General features: G+C 36.5%; 1 protein-coding gene and 1 pseudogene across 1 annotated transcript; one reads left to right on the top strand and one right to left on the bottom strand.

The window, feature by feature from the left end:
- Nucleotides 1–11: 11 nt before the first annotated feature.
- LOC150027623 (uncharacterized) lies at nt 12–5,272 on the bottom strand (annotated as a pseudogene).
- Nucleotides 5,273–5,887: 615 nt separating this feature from the next.
- LOC137835678 (uncharacterized) lies at nt 5,888–11,637 on the top strand. Its single transcript, XM_068644285.2, has 9 exons — nt 5,888–6,340; nt 6,423–6,609; nt 6,719–6,852; nt 6,957–7,069; nt 8,644–8,890; nt 9,586–9,738; nt 9,966–10,045; nt 10,162–10,211; nt 11,354–11,637. The coding sequence occupies exons 1-9, from the start codon at nt 5,933–5,935 to the stop codon at nt 11,536–11,538; spliced, it is 1,557 nt and encodes a 518-aa protein (XP_068500386.2). The 5' UTR covers nt 5,888–5,932; the 3' UTR covers nt 11,539–11,637.
- Nucleotides 11,638–20,938: the final 9,301 nt, after the last annotated feature.

Below are 20,938 nucleotides of genomic sequence, written 5' to 3'. Positions count from 1 at the left end.
TTTATTCATGTTTAGCTGAAATTAAATTTTAGGTGCGTGGCATTCCACGTCCTAGGTACAATTTTTCCCAATAGATGTTCCAAGTGATAAGCTCCCCCTTCTCCTACTTCTCGGATTCGGAATGGTCCTTCCCAATTTGATGAGAACTTGCCGTCCGACTTCCTAACGTTGCTGCGCATTCTCCAAACGAGGTCGCCTTGTTGAAAGCTTCTGGGCTGGACCTTTGAGTTGTATCTCCTTGCCGCTCGGAGCTTGCATGCCGCTTCGCGTATCTTGCTTTTATCCCGGAGCTCGTTCAAGAGGTCGAGGCCGACCGCCAGACTTTCCTTGTTGAGGGATACGTCGAAGAGTTGGCATCGGATGGATGGTTCCCCGACTTCTACTGGTATCATGGCCTCGGTGCCGTACGTGAGGCTGTAAGGGGTTTCTTGTGTGGTGGATTGCGGAGTGCAGCGGTATGCCCACAAGACCTGGGGCAGCTCCTCCGTCCATCTTCCCTTGGCAGTGCCGAGCCTCTTCCTTAGTTCGTTCAATAAAACCTTGTTGGCCGCTTCGGCTTGTCCGTTCGTCTGTGGGTGCTCAACGGAGCTTGTGAGGGATTTAATACCGAGGTCGTTGTAGAAAGTCATGAGGCCTTGATCGATGAACTGCCGGCCGTTATCGGAGACTATCGAGTGTGGTATGCCGAATCGGCACACTATGTTTTTCCACACGAAGTTTTAGATGTTTCGGGCGGTGATTGTGGCTAGTGGTTCGGCCTCGATCCACTTGGTGAAGTAATCTACCGCGACTAGCAGATGCTTCGTCTGGCCTTTGCCTGGTGAGAATGGACCAATGATGTTCATTCCCCACATGACGAACGACCAGGGTGATGTCATGCTGTGCAGTTCTTCTGGTTTTCGGTGGTGGAGGGGGCCAAACTCTTGGCATTTCTTGACGTAATTAGCGCTATCTCCGTGGACGGTCGGCCAGTAGTACCCTGCGCGGATTATCTTGGCCGCCATCGTTCGGGCTCCGGAGTGGCTCCCGCACGCCCCTTCGTGGATTTCTTGTAGCACGTATTGGGATTGTTCCTTGGTGAGGCACTTTAGGAGTGGCGTTGAGTACCCCCTTTGGTATAGGTCTTGGCCGATCATGGTGTACCGGGCGCACTGCCGTCTGATGTTCTTCTCTTCCCCCGGTTGGCATGTTCCGTGCTCCAAGTACTGGGTGATCGGGGTCATCCATGTGTGGGTCTCGGTGATTGTCATGCATTCGGCGTCACCTACGCTCGGCTGTGCTAGTCGCACCTGAACGACCGATCGGTGGTGGCTTTGTTTTTTCGAAGATGCCAGGCGTGAGAGTGCATCGGCACGCTCGTTTTCCTCCGGTGGTATGTGTTGGACTGTTACCGTGTCGAATTTGGCCATGACGTTACGGACGGTGTGGTAATACAGTTGGAGGAGGGGCTCCTTGACCTCGAATTCTCCTTTGATTTGATCGACGACCAACTGGGAGTCGCTTTTGCATGCGACCTCCCGCACGCCTAGGTCATTTGCTAAGTTGAGGCCGGCCAGTATGGCCTCGTATTCCGCTTGGTTGTTCGTTGCTTTGAAGGAGAACTTGAGGGCTTGTTCGATCAGCAAGTCCCCAGGCCCCTCGAGGACAACTCCAGCTCCGCAAGTCGTCTTGTTGGAGGAGTCGTCCACGTAGAGGATCCATTTGGCGGAGGTTTCTGTGTTTCTGGGGAGCTCGGCTGCGAAATCCGCCAGGCATTGGGATTTAATGGCGCCCCTCGGTTCGTACTTGATGTCGAACTTTGAAAGCTCGACCGACCACCCTATCATCTGTCCTGCAAGGTCGGGTTTAGATAAAATTTTGTATATAGGATAATTGGTCATTACCCTGATTTCGTGGTTCTGGAAGTACGGGCGCATTCTCCTTACTGTCAGCACCAGGGCTAGTGCCACTTTCTCTATCATTTGGTACCTGGTCTCGGCTGCATGGAGCGTCCGGCTGACAAAGTACACCGGGTGCTCTTCGCGGTCCACTTCTTGGACGAGGGGCGGCGCTGACCGCTTCCTCTGACACCGCTAGGTAGACCACTATAGGTAGGTCTAGACGGGGCTTTTTGATGACGGCCAGCGAAGACAGGAATTCTTTGAGCTGGCCGAAGATTTGTTCGCACTCCTCATTCCAACTGAATTTCGAGGTTTTGCGGAGCATGGTGGCTATCGGCCTGATCCGTTCGGCGAGGCGGGGTACGAATCTGGATAGTGCTGTCAGCCGGCCGAGCAGCTGTTGAATTTCTTTCAAGTTTTTCGGGCTTCTCATTTCTGTTATGGCCTTGCACTTGTCGGGGTTCGCCTCGATCCCTCTGTGGGTCAGCATAAAGCCGAGGAACTTGCCACCTTCAACGCCGAACGCACACTTCTCGGGGTTAAGGCGCATGTTGACCCTTCTTAGGGCGTCGAAAACTTCTTGTAGGTCTTTGATGTGTTGGTCGCACGAGTCGGACTTCACCACAATGTCGTCCACGTACACCTCTACGCTTTTGCCGATCATCCCTTTGAAAATCTTGTCCATGAGCCTCTGGTAGGTAGCCCCGGCGTTCTTTAGGCCGAACGGCATTACCTTGTAAAAGTAGTTTGCGCCGTCCATCGTGAAAGCTGTTTTACCTCTATCGCTATGATGCATGCTGATCTGGTTGTAGCCGGAGTAGGCGTCTAAGAAACTCAATATTTTGAGACCGGCCGCTCCGTCTACGAGCCGATCGATGTTGGGAAGGCGATATGAGTCCTTGGAGCATGCCTTGTTGAGATCTTTATAATCTACGCACATCCGCCATTTGCCGCTTGACTTTTTGACCATCACGACGTTGGCCAGCCAAGTGGAGTATCGTGCCTCGGCTATAAAGTCGGCTTTTAGGAGCTTCTCGGCCTCACTTCGTGCGGCTAGCCGCTTGTCCTCCCCATGGTTTCTTTTCTTTTGTGCTACCGGGCGGGCTTCTTTATACACCGAAAGGCGATGGGTGATGATGTCCGGGTGGACGCCCGGTACGTCGGCAGTCGTCCAGGCAAAGAGGTCTACGTTCCTCTTGAGAGTTTGGTGAACGAAGTCCGCATCGGCGGTGGCCATTGTTGTGCCTATGCTCGTATACCGGTTCTCCCCGTCAAGTTCGGCTTGGCGTAGCTCGTCCTTGGCTCGATTTCCCTGAGGTCCAGATCTGCCATGGTGATGCCCTTCTTTGGTTGGGGTGAGTGCCGGTGGGGACTTCTCCCACGGCCGGCGATCTTGCGCTTGGGCGAACGGCTGCCGCTGGGCCTCTGTTGTGTAGGCTCGACTCGTAGGCTTTCAGCGTAGCACTCTCGGGCGACCTTTTGATCTACGTGGATGGTCAGGATGTCGCCTAAGAGGGAAGGGAATTTCATTGCTAGGTGGGGCGTGGAGACGATTGCTCCCAGCTTGTTGAGGGACGACCTGCCGAGGAGGATGTTGTAGGACGTGTTGGCGTTTATAACCAGGTATCTGATCTTGAGGGTTTTGCTGGCCCCTTCCAGGCCGAACGTTGTGTACAACTCTATGTAGCCCCTCGTTCCTACGCGTTCCCCCGAGAAGCCGACCACGTGATCGTTGTAGGGCATCATTTCCTCCTCCGGTATTCTCATAGCTTTGAAGGTCTTCCAGTATAATATGTCGACCGAGCTCCCTTGATCCACAAGGGTTTTTTTGATCGTAAAGTTATCGATATCGACCGATATCACCATGGGGTCGTCTTGGGTTGGGTCTATCCCCTTGAAATCTTCGTCTGTGAACGTGATTGGTGGCATCCTTGGCCGGGCGGAGACGAGGTTTACCTGGTGGACGGCGCGTAGGTGCTTCTTGCGTGCGCTGTTGGTACTGCCTCCGCCACCAAACCCTCCGGCTATGGTGTTAATCACCTCTCGGCCTCTGCGAGTGTCGGTTTGTGGGGGGTCGTCTCTTCGTCCCCGTCGGTCTCCCCGCCTGTCACCTTCTCGTGGGCCTGGGGGGGTTCGGTCTCTTCTTCTAGGCGTTTGCTCCTTGCATGGGGAGCGGCGCGTCTCCCGGGTCCCACGCACAAAGCGTCTGAGGTGCCCGGCTTGAATGAGTTCTTCGATTTTGTCTTTCAGGGCTTGGCACTCTTCAATAGAGTGGCCAGTATTCTTATGGTACCGGCATCTTTTGCTGCGGTCGGCATTTTCTAGGCTCAAGGCCCTTCGGGGCGGTGGTATCAGCTCGGTGCTCAAGGCCTCTTGCAAAATTTTGCTTCTTTCCACGTTCAGAGGTGTGTAGCGGGAGAAGCGGGGGCCACGATTGTCCCTTTTCTGGTCCCGACCGGTTCAGGACCTTCCTTGCCGCTCTCTATCCTCCTTCTTTTCCCCTCTTGCCTCGGCTCGGCGTTGTTTCTGAACTCACGAAGTTCCTCCAGCTGCATGAATTTTGCCGCTCGGCGTCTAAGATCGTCGAGGTTGGTAGCCGGCTGCATGCACAGACTATCGGCAAATGGGCCTGGTCTGAGGGCGGTCAGCATGTGATGCATTGCCACCTCAGGACTGAGGTTGCGAATGCTCATAGTGGTCTCGCTGAACCGGTCAATGAACGTTCTGAGGGACTCCCCCTTCTCTTGACGAATGCCGACCAGGGCTATGGATGTTAGATGGTGGGGGCGGCTTGTTGCGAACCGGACGTCGAACTTCGCTATCAGGGTTTCGAAACAATCTATAGAGTGTGCCGGGAGCTTGGTGAACCAGCTCAGAGCGCTGTCCTTTAGAGTGGTTGGGAAGACTCGGCAAAACACTGTGTCGTCTGTGGTGTACAGACTCATGTGGGTCGTGTATGCGTCCACGTGCTCATCTGGGTCGGTCGTCCCATCGTACCGATCCCTGTTGAAGCCTTTCCATTTGTCCGGCAGGGAGGTTTCCATGACACGGTCGGTGAAGGGATGGCGCCGGTCCGGACCCGCCGGAGCGGTAGTGTTGATTGTCTTGCTGGGATGGGATTCTCCATCCATTTCCAGAGTGAAGTCGTTTTTGGTGTCTTTCTCGGCCTGGAGGCCGGCCCCGGTGGCGTGGGACCTGCCGGCCTGATTGGTCATGGCAAGGGACGGCACCCCCTCGACCAGTTTCTTCATCCGCTTGTTCTCTTCTTGGAGGCTTTTGATTTCCTCCTCGTTCTTCTTAGCGGCTTCCTCGTGCGCCTTCCTCATCTCTGCTAGTTCCCTCTGAAGGGCCATCATCATTGTTGTTTGATCTGCTTCGGTCATGCTTGTCATGTTGCGGGTTGATACCATCTACTGCTGTGGTCTCTGCTGGCTCTCCTCGGCCCCACGGTGGGCGCCAATTGTTCTCGAACTAGGTTGGGGACTGGGAGAACTATTGTCTTCGGATGTCACTCGGTCGGTCGTGCTTCACTTCCTCCTTCGGTCCTTCACACTGAATGACTCCTCAAGCGGGTGGGGTACCTGCAGATGGCACTCCAACGCTCAAGTCAGTGGGGTATCGTATTCGGCTGGTTAGAATACTGTAGATAATGACGTACCTTCTTCCTTGGAATGCGTGATATTTATATTACCTTGATGGGCCCTTGCTGTTGGGCCGGATTAGGGGGTTGTTTAGTGATTAGGGTTGGATTAGGTCGTTTCCTAACCGTAGGCTAACCTTTGCTAATTGGGTCAACCTTTGACTTTGAGCACCTTGTGTCGGTCGGCAACACATGACACGTGGTCGACCTCGTACCTTAAATTATGGTCTTGACGCGTGGATTGACCGGGTCAATAGACCGGTCGACCGTCCCGGTACACATACTAATGCCTACTAGAAAACATTTTTATAAAAAAAAAATAGAAAAAAACGCAATTGCACTAGGATCACACTATATATATCTGAAATATGATAGATTATTCTGAAAGCCATTGTTATTCTCCTTTGTTGCAATGGAACGCCACCCCTTGTTGTTTCAATGCCTTCTTTTCATTTTTCTCATGTACTACTCAACCTATTTCACTTCAACACATGCTATTGTGGAAATTCCAAGGTTGAGTCCCATTCCTAGGGATACAATCTTGTATGACCCTGTAACTTGGGATGCAAAAACTTATGCAGATACCATTCAAACACTTTACTACCAACAGGTTCTTGATCACTTCAACTATAGGCCCGAAAGTTACAAAACTTTTCAACAAAGATATCTGATGAATTCCAAGTATTGGGGTGGTGCCAGTTCTAATTCCCCAATAATTGCCTATTTGGGTGCAGAAGAACCAATAGATAATTCCCCTGAAAGCATGGGCTTTCTCAATGAAAACGCTGCTTCCTTTAAGGCTCTCTTGGTTTACATAGAGGTATTTATAATTTTATAGAACTTTTTTTTTCAATATTCTATAAGGTGCATTTGAGTTTGACAGATTGCAAATTCATCATCAGCACCGTTACTATGGGAAATCAGTACCATTTGGATCAAGGGATGAAGCACTTCAGAATGCAAGCACCATTGGATATTTCAACTCAGCTCAAGCACTAGCAGATTATGCATCAGTTATCATACATATTAAGAAGACACTAAATGCACCAAAGTCCCCTGTGATTGTGGTTGGAGCATCATATGGTGGAAGTTAGTTCCTCAAATCATTCATCTCTTCATTCATAGTTATGTACTCTATGTTACTGTTGTTTATTCTTATATATGTTGCTGATGTTGTTTATTATATTATTATATGCAGTGCTTGCTTCATGGTTTAGGCTCAAATATCCTCACATCACCATTGGTGCTCTGGCCTCATCTGCTCCAATCCTCTACTTTGATGATATTACACCACAAAATAGTTATTATGATATTGTTTCAAAGAACTTTAGAGTAATATATCGTATTTTGATTTTAATTTTTCTTTAATTGTTTAATTTTATCATGAAATATATCATAAAAAAGGTGAGTTAATAATGAAGAGTTGGTATATGCAGGAAGCCAGCCTAACATGCTTCCAGACTATACAGAGGTCGTGGTCTGAAATTGACAGAGCAGGTTATCAGCCAAATGGAATGAACTTTCTTAGCCAGAGATTCAACACTTGCCGGTATACAAGCATGTTGCTTAAAGTGCCTCTGTAACATTCTTCCAAACGTATTTTGTTTTATAGCCTGACAATAATCATACTTAATAGAATTTACATTAATTTTTTTAAGCTGTTAAACTCTAAAACATGAATATTCATTAAAATCATTTAGCAATATTTTTATAATGAATTTCTAAAATTGATTTATATTTCATGATTTTTATATAATGAGTTTTTTTTATTATAAGTATTTGGTATGTTTCAAGTTTGGACTAGCAATCAAAATTAATTTCACGTTTAATCCTTTTATAATAATTTTTTTTATTTTACTTTAAATGATTTTTATCATATTATATTATTTTTAAACAACTAAAATTATATTTTTCCAAATTTTACTTCAATAATGATGTCCTATAAAAATTTCCTTTTATAAATTTTTATTTTTTATAATTAAAAAATAAAAATTTAGTTATCTAAATATAATTTTTTATTATTAAAATTTAGATTGTGTTTGTTTCTCACAATGAAAAGACAAAGATTTAATGGACAGCGCAGAAAGTTAAAAAACTAAATTTTTTTTTTGAAAAACACAAAAATCGTGACAGTTTTTACTTTCAAAACTTTCTTGGCAAATATGCGAAGAAAGTTGTCTACATATATATTTATTTTATTTTACTTTTTTATCCTTTTTATTTATATTTAAATTATTATTATTTTATTTAAAATAAAATTACAATTTAAATATTAAAAATATAATCAAAATTATAAAAAATAATTATTATAAAATAAAAATAATTAATTATATTTTATATATAATAAATTATAAATATAAAAAATAGTAAAAATAAATATATTTTTTAATAATAAAGAAATAAATTTATATAATAATTATATTAATTACAAAAGAGTAAAGATAAAATAATAATATTATTTAATAGAAAAATAAGTTTTTATTAAATATGTATAATTATAAATATTTAAATAATATTTAATTAAAAATTTCTAAATATAAGGATAAATTAGTAAATTTACCTTTTTATTAATTTAAAAAAATATAATTTCAATCACATCCATCACATCACTCATAAACTTTCCTCACACTCTCCCCTCTATTTACCTTAATCCAAACACCCTAACTTTCTTTATACTTTCTCTTCAAATCATCTCAAATTCACTCCCTCATTTTCACTCTTTCATCCAAACACAGCCTTAAAGTCTTGAACAAAATTAATTTTTAATTTTAATACTCCTACCATACCATCATCATGATTCAATGAAAGTTTCTTATCATGTTTGTTATTTTATTCTTTATTTAAGTTACATGTGTTTAATTTTTAAAAAAAAGTGAGATGGTGGTTTTAATATATTGCTTGTAAGTTTTAATAATTATATATCATTTAATAAAAAATGAATTTATTTTTTTGAAAACAAAAAATTGTGATGTCTCATTTTAAGTACAATATAAAAAATTCTAACTTTGTTATATTGACAATATCTAGATATGGATTCAAGAATGTCTAAATAATTTAGGTAAAAAGTCTGAAACTGGATGTTAGGGCTAATAATATTGAAGTTCAGTGTGTGACTTATTACAGGCCCTTAACAAGCTCTCAAGAGTTGAAAAGCTACCTGCAAAGTTTGTTTACTGTTGCAGCTCAATACAATGATCCAGCAAGAAATCCTGTTAGTGTGATTTGTGGTGGCATTGATAGAGGTTCATATGGAAGTGATGTGTTGAGTAAGATATATTCAGGGCTGGTGGCTTTAAGGGGAGATGGCATATGCTTCGTTAATCCTCCTTCTACTACTGTATCTGAGACAGCTGAGGGTTGGGGTTGGCAGGTAAAGATCATTGCACTTTTTTAATTATTCATTTTTCTTTTATCATTTTATTTCTAAATAACATAGCCTAACACAAAAAAATAAAATTACCTACTTTCAATTATTAAACCTTAATCACCACCAAATATCACTATAAAATATTATCTGATTTGTTAATATAATAATTAATTCTCATATTATTTATATTATCTTGATTAAAAGTTATCAGCTACTTTTAATGTAAAATTACTAAAATCATGAAATAGATACTAATTTTTTAGTAACAAAAAATAATTAATTGTTATAATGACTAAATTAGATATTATTTTAGAGAATAAAAAAGTTTTGATTTTTAAATTAGTTTCTATTATTGTTAAATGATTTCTAAATTGGTATCTAATTAACAACAAGTTTTTGGTACCAAATTTAAAAACTAAATAATTGATAGTTAAAATCTTGGTTGCTAATTAGATACCAATTTATAAACTATTTAACAATAATAGAAACTAATTTAGAAACATTTTTTTTATTTCTAAAATGATCTCTAATTTAGTTATTGTAACAACTAATTCTTTTTTCTAAAATTGGCTTTTATTTCATGTTTTTCTTGTAGTGTAAAATATTATTCTAACTTTTAATTTTATTTTTTATATTTTAATATTTATTCATACTATTATACATTCTAATAATGTGAATTTATCTGTACATTCATTCAGACATGTAGTGAAATAGTGTTTCCCATCGGTATTGGAAGCAATTCTATTTTCCCAACACGACCTTTTAATTTAAACAACTTTATCAACTCGTGCAAGCAACGTTATGATGTCTCGCCTCGCCCTCACTGGGTCACCACTTACTATGGTGGCCATGTAAGTGCTTCTTTCTTCTCTTTTCTCTGCAACAATCACAAGGATCAACCTATTCAATCTCCAAACAATTTTAAATTCTTTAGAAAAAATTTGAAACATTTTTTCATTTTAATTATAACTTTTAGAAGAGATTGAGCAGGAATCAAATATGTTTTTTAATTGTAAGATTATATTGATATTTACATATAGGATATGGTTGTGTTTAATTGTGTGGTGGATGATGACAGAGTATAAAGTTGATCCTTAACAAGTTTGGTAGCAACATCATTTTCTATAATGGACTAAGAGACCCTTATAGTAGTGGGGGGTAAGCACTGCAAAATACATAAATGATCTGAATTGGATTATAATTACTTTGGTGTGAATTGTTTGAGAACAATATTCTAAGACAATTTTGTATGAATCTTCTATGAATAAATTCAGGGTTCTGGAGGACTTATCAGACAGTCTTGTTGCCATCCAAGCAGCTGATGGTATGCCTTAGAATTATATTCCTACTCAATTCTCTCTCTCTCTCAAACCTTCTCTATAAATAGAGCATAACTTTTTAACTTGAGATGACCCAAACACCATTTTAACCAATACAAGAAAATCATGAAATAAAAACAAATTTTTAGAGACAAAAAATAATTAGTTGTTATAGTGACTAAATTAGATACCATTTTAAAGATTAAAAAAATTTTAGTTTCTAAATTAGTTTCTATCATTGTTAAATAGTTTCTAAATTGGTGTCTAATTAGCAACCAAGGTTTTTGTTACCAAATTTAAAATCTAAATAATTTTTAGTTAAAACTTTGGTAGCTAATTAGATACCAATTTAGAAACCATTTAACAAGAATATAAACTAATTTAGAAACAAAAAAAATTTTAGTATCTAAAATGGTATATAATTTAGTCACTAAAGCAACTAATTATTTTTTGTCTCTAAAAATTGATTTCTATTTCATGATTTTCTTGTAGTGAACCCATTTAAAAAGATAAAATAAAAAAGTAAAATAAAAGTCAAATATATATTTTTAAATTTAAGTCATATTATTAAAATTAAATATTAAGTATAGTAATTTAATATATAAATAAATATAAATTATAATATTTATAGGTATTCTAAAAAATAAACTATTTTAATTTTTTAAAATATAATTATTATTTTATAAAAATAGTTCAATTTATAAGTTTATAGGTAGACTCAACCTAAATCTTTTTACATTATGGATTATAGATAAAATAAAGAGTAATCTATTTCAATTTAAATAATATTTATTTCGCTTAAACTATTTCGGTTGGGAAACATTTTAAATTAGTTGGACTATACCTATTTAAACAGTTTTCATGTTATTAACATCATTATATGTTCAATAAATCATTGGTTAAACTGATATTACGAGAGACTCTCAGTTTTTACATGAGGATGAGAAAATTAAACATTATATAATTGTTTAGATTAAAATATAAAAAGAAGTGTAAATATCTAGCCCAAATATTTTTAGAATTTAAAGGTGATACACTTATAATAAAAATAATTTAACATTATAGATACTTTTCCCCCAATCCTTTTGTTTTGGAGGAAGAAAAATGGAAAAGCTACTTCAACCTTTGACCAATGTAACCTTTTCAGGATCTCATTGCTTGGATCTTGTGCCTCAAAATCTTACTAGTGATCCAAAATGGTTGGTTGATCTAAGGAACAAGGAGGTAAGCATTATCAAAGGGTGGATCGCCCAGTATTATGTTGATCTCCAAACACTAGGGAGCACAAAATTGTCGATCAACGATGAAAACAAGTTGTTCTCTATGAAATAATAGAGTATTTTCCATCACTAATATACATTAGTGGTGATGTGTAATAATATAAATAAACCATTTCATGTTACAAATGGAATGAGAATATTTTCTAAATAAGTTTTATAATGTTGAGTTAGACTTAAATTCACTTTTTAATATGGTATCGGGGTCATTTATAGTCTATTATAATGAGAGTTTGTTGAGTCACTTACTATCGGATCGCTATCAAACTACTCATAATATATAGTGTCACGTAGGAGTTGTTAAATAATATATAGTGTCACGTAGGAGTTGTTAAATATCGATGTGGGAGATTCGACATGAGGGAATGTGTTGGATCTCCCACATCGATTAAAAATAAGGATATTTCATAAGATTGAATTAGGCTTAAATTACACTTCTTAACAAATATTGCATTTTGATAAGATTTAAGTAAGAATAATCACTTTAGAGTTTTTCCTTTATAAAACTTGACATATACATTATAAGTAAATTTTTTGAAACTTCAAGTTTATTTTGAAGACATAGAAGATTAGACAGTATTAAAAACTGAAAATTTAAACTCAATATATTTCTAGATAAATATGAATTTGTAGTACTTTGGTTTATCTTTGGTATAAATTTTAAAAATAAAATGAATTCTATTATGGAAGTTGGAACTTTTAAAATGTAATACTTTCCAAATTTCGAGTTCTAAACTTTTCACTACAAGAAAATTATTAAATAGCAACTAAATTTAGAGATAAAAAATAATTAGTCATTATATTAACTAAATTAGACATATCAATCTAACCCGTATTAAACCGCAAAAGGCAGATTAGGTTGGCTCATCTTGCATAAGGGATAGTCCACATGAAAAATTAAAATTTTATTGAAAATAAAAAAAAAATATTAATTTTCTTGTAATATGTATAGACAATAAAAATTGGAGGAGACAATTTTTGTATTTTTTATTAGGGTGTTTCTTTCTGCACCCCTTGAAATTTCTTCCTACACCTCATCAATTTCAAAATTTAATTTTCATAACATAAAAAGTCAATTTCGTAAATGAAAATTTAGAAGAGAAAAAAAAAATAGCTTTTTTTCCATAAAATCTATTTTACCTTTCGAAATCTAGAACAACTATTTTTCTTTTCAGAAATTGATTTCTAATATTGATGGGGTGCAAAAAGAAATTTGAGAGATGTATAAAGAAACACCATTTTTATTATTATGTGGACTGGCATGTCCCGTCCCGTCCTTGATCCGCATGAGTTACGAGTTATGCAGACAGGCCTAAGTGAGTCAGCGAGTATTAATTTTGACTTGCACCCTATCATTTTTACAAAATTCTAAAAATATCCTTATTCTGAATTTGAAAATCTGAAATAGTAAATAAAATTCAAAAATAAAAAATAAATTCTGGACAAAAAATCTGGAACACAAAATTAAAAAGTATTTTGGATAAAAATTTCCAGAATTCAAATGTGTTTCAGATATCAAAATCCGAAATATTTTCAGATAAAAGGTTATGGAAGTGAATTTTATTTACACCCTCCTTTTGTGTAAGGTTATTTTCGCCATTTATAAAGGGTATTTTTGTCATTTTCGATAGTGGATTGGGTGCATGTTGTAATTGATATGGTGCAAGGAGAAATTAACAATAGTGAATCTTTCTTGCGTTTCTCATAGCAAACTGCAGGCCGGCCCGTACCTGCCCTGTAATGTTACCTCTATTAGAAATCATATAATATATCAATTAAAAATTATGTTTGTTTAAAGGAATGATTTTGTATTTTTTTAATATTATATCTAAAAATAGCATCTATATGAACATGTATGATCGATATTTAATATTAAAAATTAAATTTATTAAATTTAACATTTTTAAAAATATAGAAGAATGTAGTACCTAGCTTATCCATTTTATTTATTAATACTCTATTTTTTATGTTAAATTAAAAATGTGAGAATTTACACAATTTGTCAATAAAATTCACTTAACTCAAGTTCAACAAAATCATGATAAAAGAAATCGCAAATCAAATATCTTCAAAAACCCGCACACTATTTGCAAAACAGATCAAATTCCAAATACCTCCCTCTAATTGATACACACGAGTTACTTATAGATGTTTTTTCTCTCCTAAAAACATTTAAAGATAAATTTTTCCAATCAATTTTGATATAAGATGCTTGAATTATTGCTCAAAATTATTATTATTATTATTTCTATATAAGATTCTTTTATATTTATATGATACATTAATTGTTTTCTAAAATGCTCTTAACTAATTGACGAGTCGGATTAATTAATTCTAGAAAGATAAAATAAATTTAAAATTTACTAAAATAGTATTGAAACAATAGTATAAATTATTCCACAAAACTTAACGACGTGATGTAATTTTATTAAAATTACAATTCAATAATAAGATGAAAGCATAAGAATTAGCATAAGTATAATTATTTTTTATATATTTATTGTAATGCCTCCAAATTGTTTACAAAAATCTATGTAACTATTTAACTGTTTATATAAATTTAAAATCAAGATCTTGATTTTACACCCAGTCAAACGTACCTTTAAACATAGTTATAAGGTCTGCTTGTATAATGAATATATATCCTTAACAATAAGTTAACAATAAGGTAAACTACCAAATGAAAAATCATAAATACATAAATTTTAATTTATTTAATTTAACATTAAAATTCACAATTCCTCACCTAATCCATCATCTTTATTCAATAAATATATATATATATATATAAATCACACATGAATCTACATATTTAGGATATTCATCAAAGAATAAATCTACTGACATCTCTTAGAAGACCCATATTAAGTGTTCTCTACCAGAGATCTAACACATTATCCATTTTAATACCTTAGGTATGCAAACATTAACTCATGGATCATTGTGGGTTTAACTATCCTTACCCAGACTTCAACATGTATTTTGATCCACTCTTTCAAACTCCAACATGTGATATGACGATACAATAAATCCTCTAGTTTCTCACTTTGGTGTCTTAGTCTATGAGACTTGGACACACATATTCAATGTCACGTATCTTAATTGGATATACATATATATAACACCTACATTTAGACAAACCTCGAAAAATCACTTAAATAAAGAATTAGATAGTATTTCCGCTTGAATGAAAATAGTTTTGTTGAGCAAGGCAATCAAACGAAGCACTCATTGAAGTGACTTAAATGATACATTCGCACGAGCACATCTATTTTTGTTGGGTGAAGGTATCAGACAAGACACTAACTAGAGCGACTCATACGACACTCTCACTTAACATCTCATATGAAACCCCCTACAATAGCTCATAAACACAAAATATAACTATCTCCCTACATTCTTCAAAACATGTTCCTATTTCAGCTCATAAGACTTTTCATTTCGAAACGGAAAATTATCATACATAAATTTCAGGACTTAATATGAATTAGAGGCTCAAATTTAAACAAATAAGGACGTGAAAAAATGGGGATTTCATACTCAACATGATCATGAGGAACGTCAAATATATGCGCAACAAATGTTAGTCAAATTCTACTTGCAACCAAATAACATTAGATGCAAATGCAATGATGTTTTCAGTTTCTACATGTAATTGGAAAACAATTTAGACACCACTGCAACAAATGTTATTCAGTTTTTACATGTAAGTGGAGAACATCAAAATGCAAATGCAATGGCAAATGCAATGGATGTTCTTCAGTTTTTAGTTGGAGAGCTTTATTCTTACATGCAATCCAAGGACTTCAAACTTAGCATGCAAGAAAATATCATTTCACTAAAACCTTCACAAAGTTAACAAACCTATTCAAATTCACTAACTACATTATCTGAAGTATCTTTCCTTACTTGAAATTTTCTTCTTCTTCAATAAGCTTTCAACTCACGCAAAAGACCACTCAACACTTTGAAACTCAAATAGAAAAGAGAAATTGACTCACTAAGATAAATCTTAAATATTTTCATGGTATAAGACACTCACAATCTAACATTAAAATAAGATTTAAAGACTAAAGTTAAAAACTTTTACTAAGAACACTTAGTTTTAGGATCTATGTATATCCAAAATAATTAGTTTCTTTCTATATACATCGTAATATATTAGTATTAATACTCTTACTTACCATATCAGTTTAACAAAGAATACATACTTTTAGTAAGAGTTGGCAAAACAGTTCTGGTGAAAATGTGCAGAAAATAATTGGAAACTTTATTATAGCACCTCTTATCCCTGTTTCCATTTGCATACACTTTAATCAAAGAAGTGGAAATGCAAAGTACTGCTATAGGAAAGCAAAATGCTTTAATCAGAAGGAAAATGGATGATTTTATCATCAACCATGGACAATATTTCCACGAAAGAATAAGCTTTTCCCTGCATTTGAATTCAACATATATATATCTATGGTGGATATCAGAAGAATGTGCATTGACACATACACTTGTTTATGTTATACTTTTAGAAACCATAGAGCGTGTCCACTATACATTTATCTTTGGAAATTAAACCTTCTGAATTTTTCTTTATGGAGAGCATATGGGTGAGTGGCCATGATAACAATTTACATGTGAATCGCATGTGTGGTGCTAAGAAAGCACATTGCTAGTTACTCTCACTGTCACCAATGCCTCAAGTGCATCAGAACTCAGACCATTACAACTGGGTGCTGTTTTCTGATTGTATCAAAATGGAAATGGTGGAGCAGAAAAGGTTCCATCTTATAACAGAAAATTCCCATTTCTTCAATCTCATTGCACTACAAATGTGTGTGTGCTCAATTTAATTATTCTCATTGTTGTTCACATTTCCCTTGGGTTAGTGTAATTCTCATTCCCCCTCCACTTTCTTCTTTGTTTTCATGGAACCACCATCTTTAGTACCAAAAATGTCTTCCATCATTGCAATAAAGATAAAAGCACCAAATATTTTTTATCCTTTTTATAATAATAAAACAGGAGAAAAAAAAGTCAGCTACCTAATCTAATCTAATCTAATCTTAATCTGGTTAGCATAATTGAGCTTTTCACCGCATAAGGCTCCACTAGTGCACAGAGTAATTCATTTGTTAAAGCATTCTGATTCATGTCATCTCGATCTATCATTGTTGGTCACAACATACTTAGTGCATGTTTAGGAAACTAAGTGCATGTTTGGGAGGGTGATGCACTGCAGCTTCCTGCAATCTAACAATTTTGATAACGTGATTTTCATAATTTTATCACAAGAAATATTGGAGATCAGGTCGATTAGAGATAATTTCATAGTATTTAAGTGAATGCAAATATCAGTGATTTTGTAAAGTTAAATTAAACTTAAAATTCATTATTAGGATGACTTTAGAATCATTTAAAGTCTATTCCACGGAGGATTTAATAGCCTTATCAGATACCCGCTATCAAAATTAAAGATAAAAATATTTTATAATATATAAATCGATGTAAACTTCATCTTATAAATTAATTTTATAAGAATGAATTAGATTTAAAAGTTGACTCTTAAAAAATACTTCGATATTTATATGTTTTGAATATAATATTTAAAATTGTATGTAATTGCTATAATTGGAAAATAATGTTTGAAAAAATCTATCCCAATAAGTTAACATATTTTGCATAGTAGTTTATTATTTATATATTCGCATAACATCCGTATTTAATTAATAATATTCACTGCAAAAAGTTTCAATTCAGTTTTAGATAAAAGTATGCATGCATTACTAATACAAATATTTTTACCTTATGAATACAAAAATTATGATACGCGATAAATCCATTGAAATTTACTATAATTATATAATAACTCATTTTTAACATGATTATTTACAATTAATAGTCTAAATTTTATTTGAATTAATTACACCATAACTCACGAGTTGTATTATTCATATTGTTTTTTCTACATTTTACTTTTATAACTTGATTTTTCTTGTATTTTACCAATAAATAAGCTTAGGAATGAGCTTAAAGGTGTTGTTGTTAGAGATCAATAAAGGGAGGAACCTAAGATTGTTTGTAGGGAAGCGAAAAAGTTGTTTGAAGAGAGATTTATGGCTACAATCGATTTTGGGATCAGATTAGGCTCTATACACTTCAAGTCCCTGTCCTCAGAGGTTAGCTTAAGCCTGATATCTGACTTCATAGAGGAAGAAGTTAAGGAAGTTGTTTGGTTGTATGAGGGGTCAAAAAGCCCTGTCCCGAACGGTTTTAATTTTAACTTCATCAAAAATAGCTAGGAGGTTCTTAAGGATGTTGTTGTTGCAGTTGTACACCATTTTCAAAAAATGGTCCAATTTTCGAATGGTTGCAATGCATCGTTTATAGCTCTAGTTCTTAAAGTGAGGGACCTACAAAGCTGGACCAATATAGGCCTATCTCTTTTGTGGGCTCTCTCTATAAAATCATTTCGAAAGTGTTATCATGTCGCATTAAGTATGTGTTGTCTGCGGTTATTGATGACAGTCAATCGACTTTCTTGAAGGATAGAGATTGTTAGATAGTGTTCTAGTGGCTAATAAGGTTCTTGAGGATCTCAGAAGGAAAAGGAGGAGAGGCTTGTGTCTGAAGGTGGACTATGAAAAGGCATATGATTCGACCAGCTAGGTCTTCTTATTTGATATGCTTCAAAGGCTTGGTTTCCATAGGAGATGGATTATGTAGATCAGAGGGGCTTGGAATCCACATCGATATCAGTTCTGCTTAATGGATACCCCACCACGGAGTTGAAACCTACAAGAGGATTGAGACAGGGTGATCCCCTAGTCCCATTCCTTTTTATTATGGTTGTTGAAGGCTTGTTTGGGTTGGTAAGACATGCGATCAAAGCTAACATGCTTAAAGGCATGAAGGTGGGTAGGAAGGAGGTTGAGTCTTGCGTCTTACAATTTGTAGATGATACTCTGGAATCCTTCTCTGATGTCCTTACTATTAAAGTTATTCTCAGATGTTATGAGCTTGCTTCTGGGCTGAAGATCAACTTTCATAAATCAAAGTTGGCAGGTATTAATGTTGAAAGAAATTCCTTTTACGTCTACGCAAAATCTCTACATTGTACTCTAATGAGGGTACCTATTAAATATCTGGGGTTAGAAGTACGTGATAATCCAAGGAAGAATTTGTTCTAGGATCCCATTCTGTATAAAATAAAAGCTAAACTAAGTGCTTGAAAGGGGAGATTTTTGTCTTTAGCGGGAAGAATTTGCTTAGTTAAGTTAGTTTTCACTTCATTACCTTTGTTCTACTTATCCTTTTTTAAAGTTCCGAAATCTGTGTGTGATAGAATCATTAGTCTCGAAAGAAAATTCTTATGGGGTTGAGGAAAGACTAAATAGGTCAATCTCTTGGATGACTTGGGAGAACCTATGCAAAACTCTGGAGGAGGGTGGAATAGGAATTAAAGATGTCAAAAAATTCAACGGTGCCCTTCTAGTTAAATGGAAATGGAGGCTTGTGAGTGAAGAAAAGGGAAAGTGGAAATATGTTCTTTAATCAAAGTATGGTTCGAGTCTAGGTTATAGTCATGCCAATCTGAAGTTCTAATCATGGTGGTGGAGAGATTTGTCTAAAAGTTGTGGTGAAGGAGAGAAAGTAGGTTGGTTCCAAACAACAATAGGGTGAAAGGTGGGAAGTGGGGATAAGGTTAGATTATGGGAGGACGCTTGGGCTGGAAGTGGCCCTCTCATTACACTCTACCCTAGTTTGTTTTCCTTATCTCTGGTTTAGGGGTTGATGGTGGCAGAGGTAGGTGAGTGGAAAGGTTTTGTGTGGCTTATAACCAATGGGAATCTACACAAGAAGAAGATTTCCTAAGGCTTATAACTAGAGTTAAGTTGATAGGGAGGTTAATGACATTCAGCTCTGGGAAGGTGACGCTTAAGGGGAGTTCTCCATCAAATTTGCTTATGCATGTTTAGCAAATCATGTAAGAAGATCTCAGAACGGAATCTTCAAGTATCTATGGCAGGTTAAAGCCTTCCCCAATGTTTTGACTACAACTTAGAGGGCTCTTCTGGATAGAATCCTGACAAGAATTAGCTTAATAAGGAGAGGGGTGACGGTAACCTCTCCCTCCTGTGTGATGTTCCAAGGTGTGGATGAATGCTCACAACATCTCTTTTTAGAATGCAATGTTTCCCAGTGAGTGTGGAATTGTTGCTTCATATGGTAGGTATTTTGTTTGTCCAACATAAGGATCTAAAGTGTCACTTCGAGCACTTCTTCTTGACACATTTCACCTACAAACAGAATTTGATTTGGAAAGGTGTATGGGCGGTTGTAGTATGGAGTATTTGGGAACAAAGGAATTTTATCATCTTCAGGCAAGGGGTTGTCGATGAGGAACAAAACTTCCATATGGCACAACTTAAAGCTTGACTGTGGTTGAAATATAGGTTATACTCCTTTAATTTTTCTTTCTCAGACTGGCACTTGAACCCTGTAGTTTGTAATGGAAGAGGTGGTGCAGAGGAGAATCTTATGAGGAAATGATGTCTGACATCTCTGGTGTTCACTATGTCTATGGGTTAAAGATTGTGCAGTACGTACAGTTCTCTGCTGCTGAATGTATCCTATTCCAATGGTAAGAATGGGGCTCTATTATGGTCTGACGGGTTTGGAAGGGTGTTAATAAAATGGAGAGCTATCATTGTACTAAGAGAGGAGTGGATGGGAGCAGCTGATGCTTTGCCAGGAGTATAGGGGTATCTTGGGAACCTGTTCCTACTATTTCTACGTGGACTATATGAGGCTGGAAAAGTGGGAGATGAAGAAGTGATGTTTGATAAGCATGGACCGTGTTCTTGTTTTTGAGGGAGGCATAATCTATCCTACGAGGATGTATAATTATGCAGTATATGTGCTACTTTCATGAATTTTTGTGAATGTGTTTATGCAGAATTAAGAGTCTTTAGCTGATATGCCATAAAACCTCCCACTACTAGTACCAAAAATTCCTCTTTAGAGGTCTTGTGAATTTTAGGAAATGTGGCATATCTATTTCTGTTAATCAGTGTAGCAATGCTTCTTTTGTTCACAACAAGGTAGAAGTTTGTGCATAAGCAGCATAGTCTGAAGTAGTTGTCATGAATTTTCATGAAGGTACTTATGTATAATAATATGCATTTAACTGTTATGTCATAATACTTCCCAATGCCAAAGCCAAATTTGCGTATTGTTCTTCATATTTAGGCAATGTGACATAGCAGATCCTGTTTTTTAGTGCAGCAGGGCTCCATACGTTCATAGCAAGGTAGTCCTGTTAAGTTGTCTTTCTAATCTATTTCTCAATGTTTTGGAACTGCATTGTTGGTGCTACATTTACAAAGAGGGAGCTCATCTAGTTCAATTATGGGTGTAGCTCTCTGATGAGATAGAGTCATCCATATTTGTTTCCTTATGTA

This window comes from Phaseolus vulgaris, chromosome 5, assembly GCF_051622355.1.
Source record: "Phaseolus vulgaris cultivar YP4 chromosome 5, ASM5162235v1, whole genome shotgun sequence".
Classification (NCBI taxonomy): Eukaryota; Viridiplantae; Streptophyta; class Magnoliopsida; order Fabales; family Fabaceae; genus Phaseolus; species Phaseolus vulgaris.
This window is presented reverse-complemented; position numbering and strand designations above follow the sequence as displayed.

Coding starts and splice junctions, on each gene's coding strand:
- LOC137835678 (XM_068644285.2), top strand. CDS start 5,933: ATGGAACGCCACCCCTTGTTGTTTCAATGCCTTCTTTTCATTTTTCTC. Junction 6,610..6,718: donor TGGAGCATCATATGGTGGAA/GTTAGTTCCTCA, acceptor TATTATATGCAG/TGCTTGCTTCATGGTTTAGG. Junction 7,070..8,643: donor CAGAGATTCAACACTTGCCG/GTATACAAGCAT, acceptor GACTTATTACAG/GCCCTTAACAAGCTCTCAAG.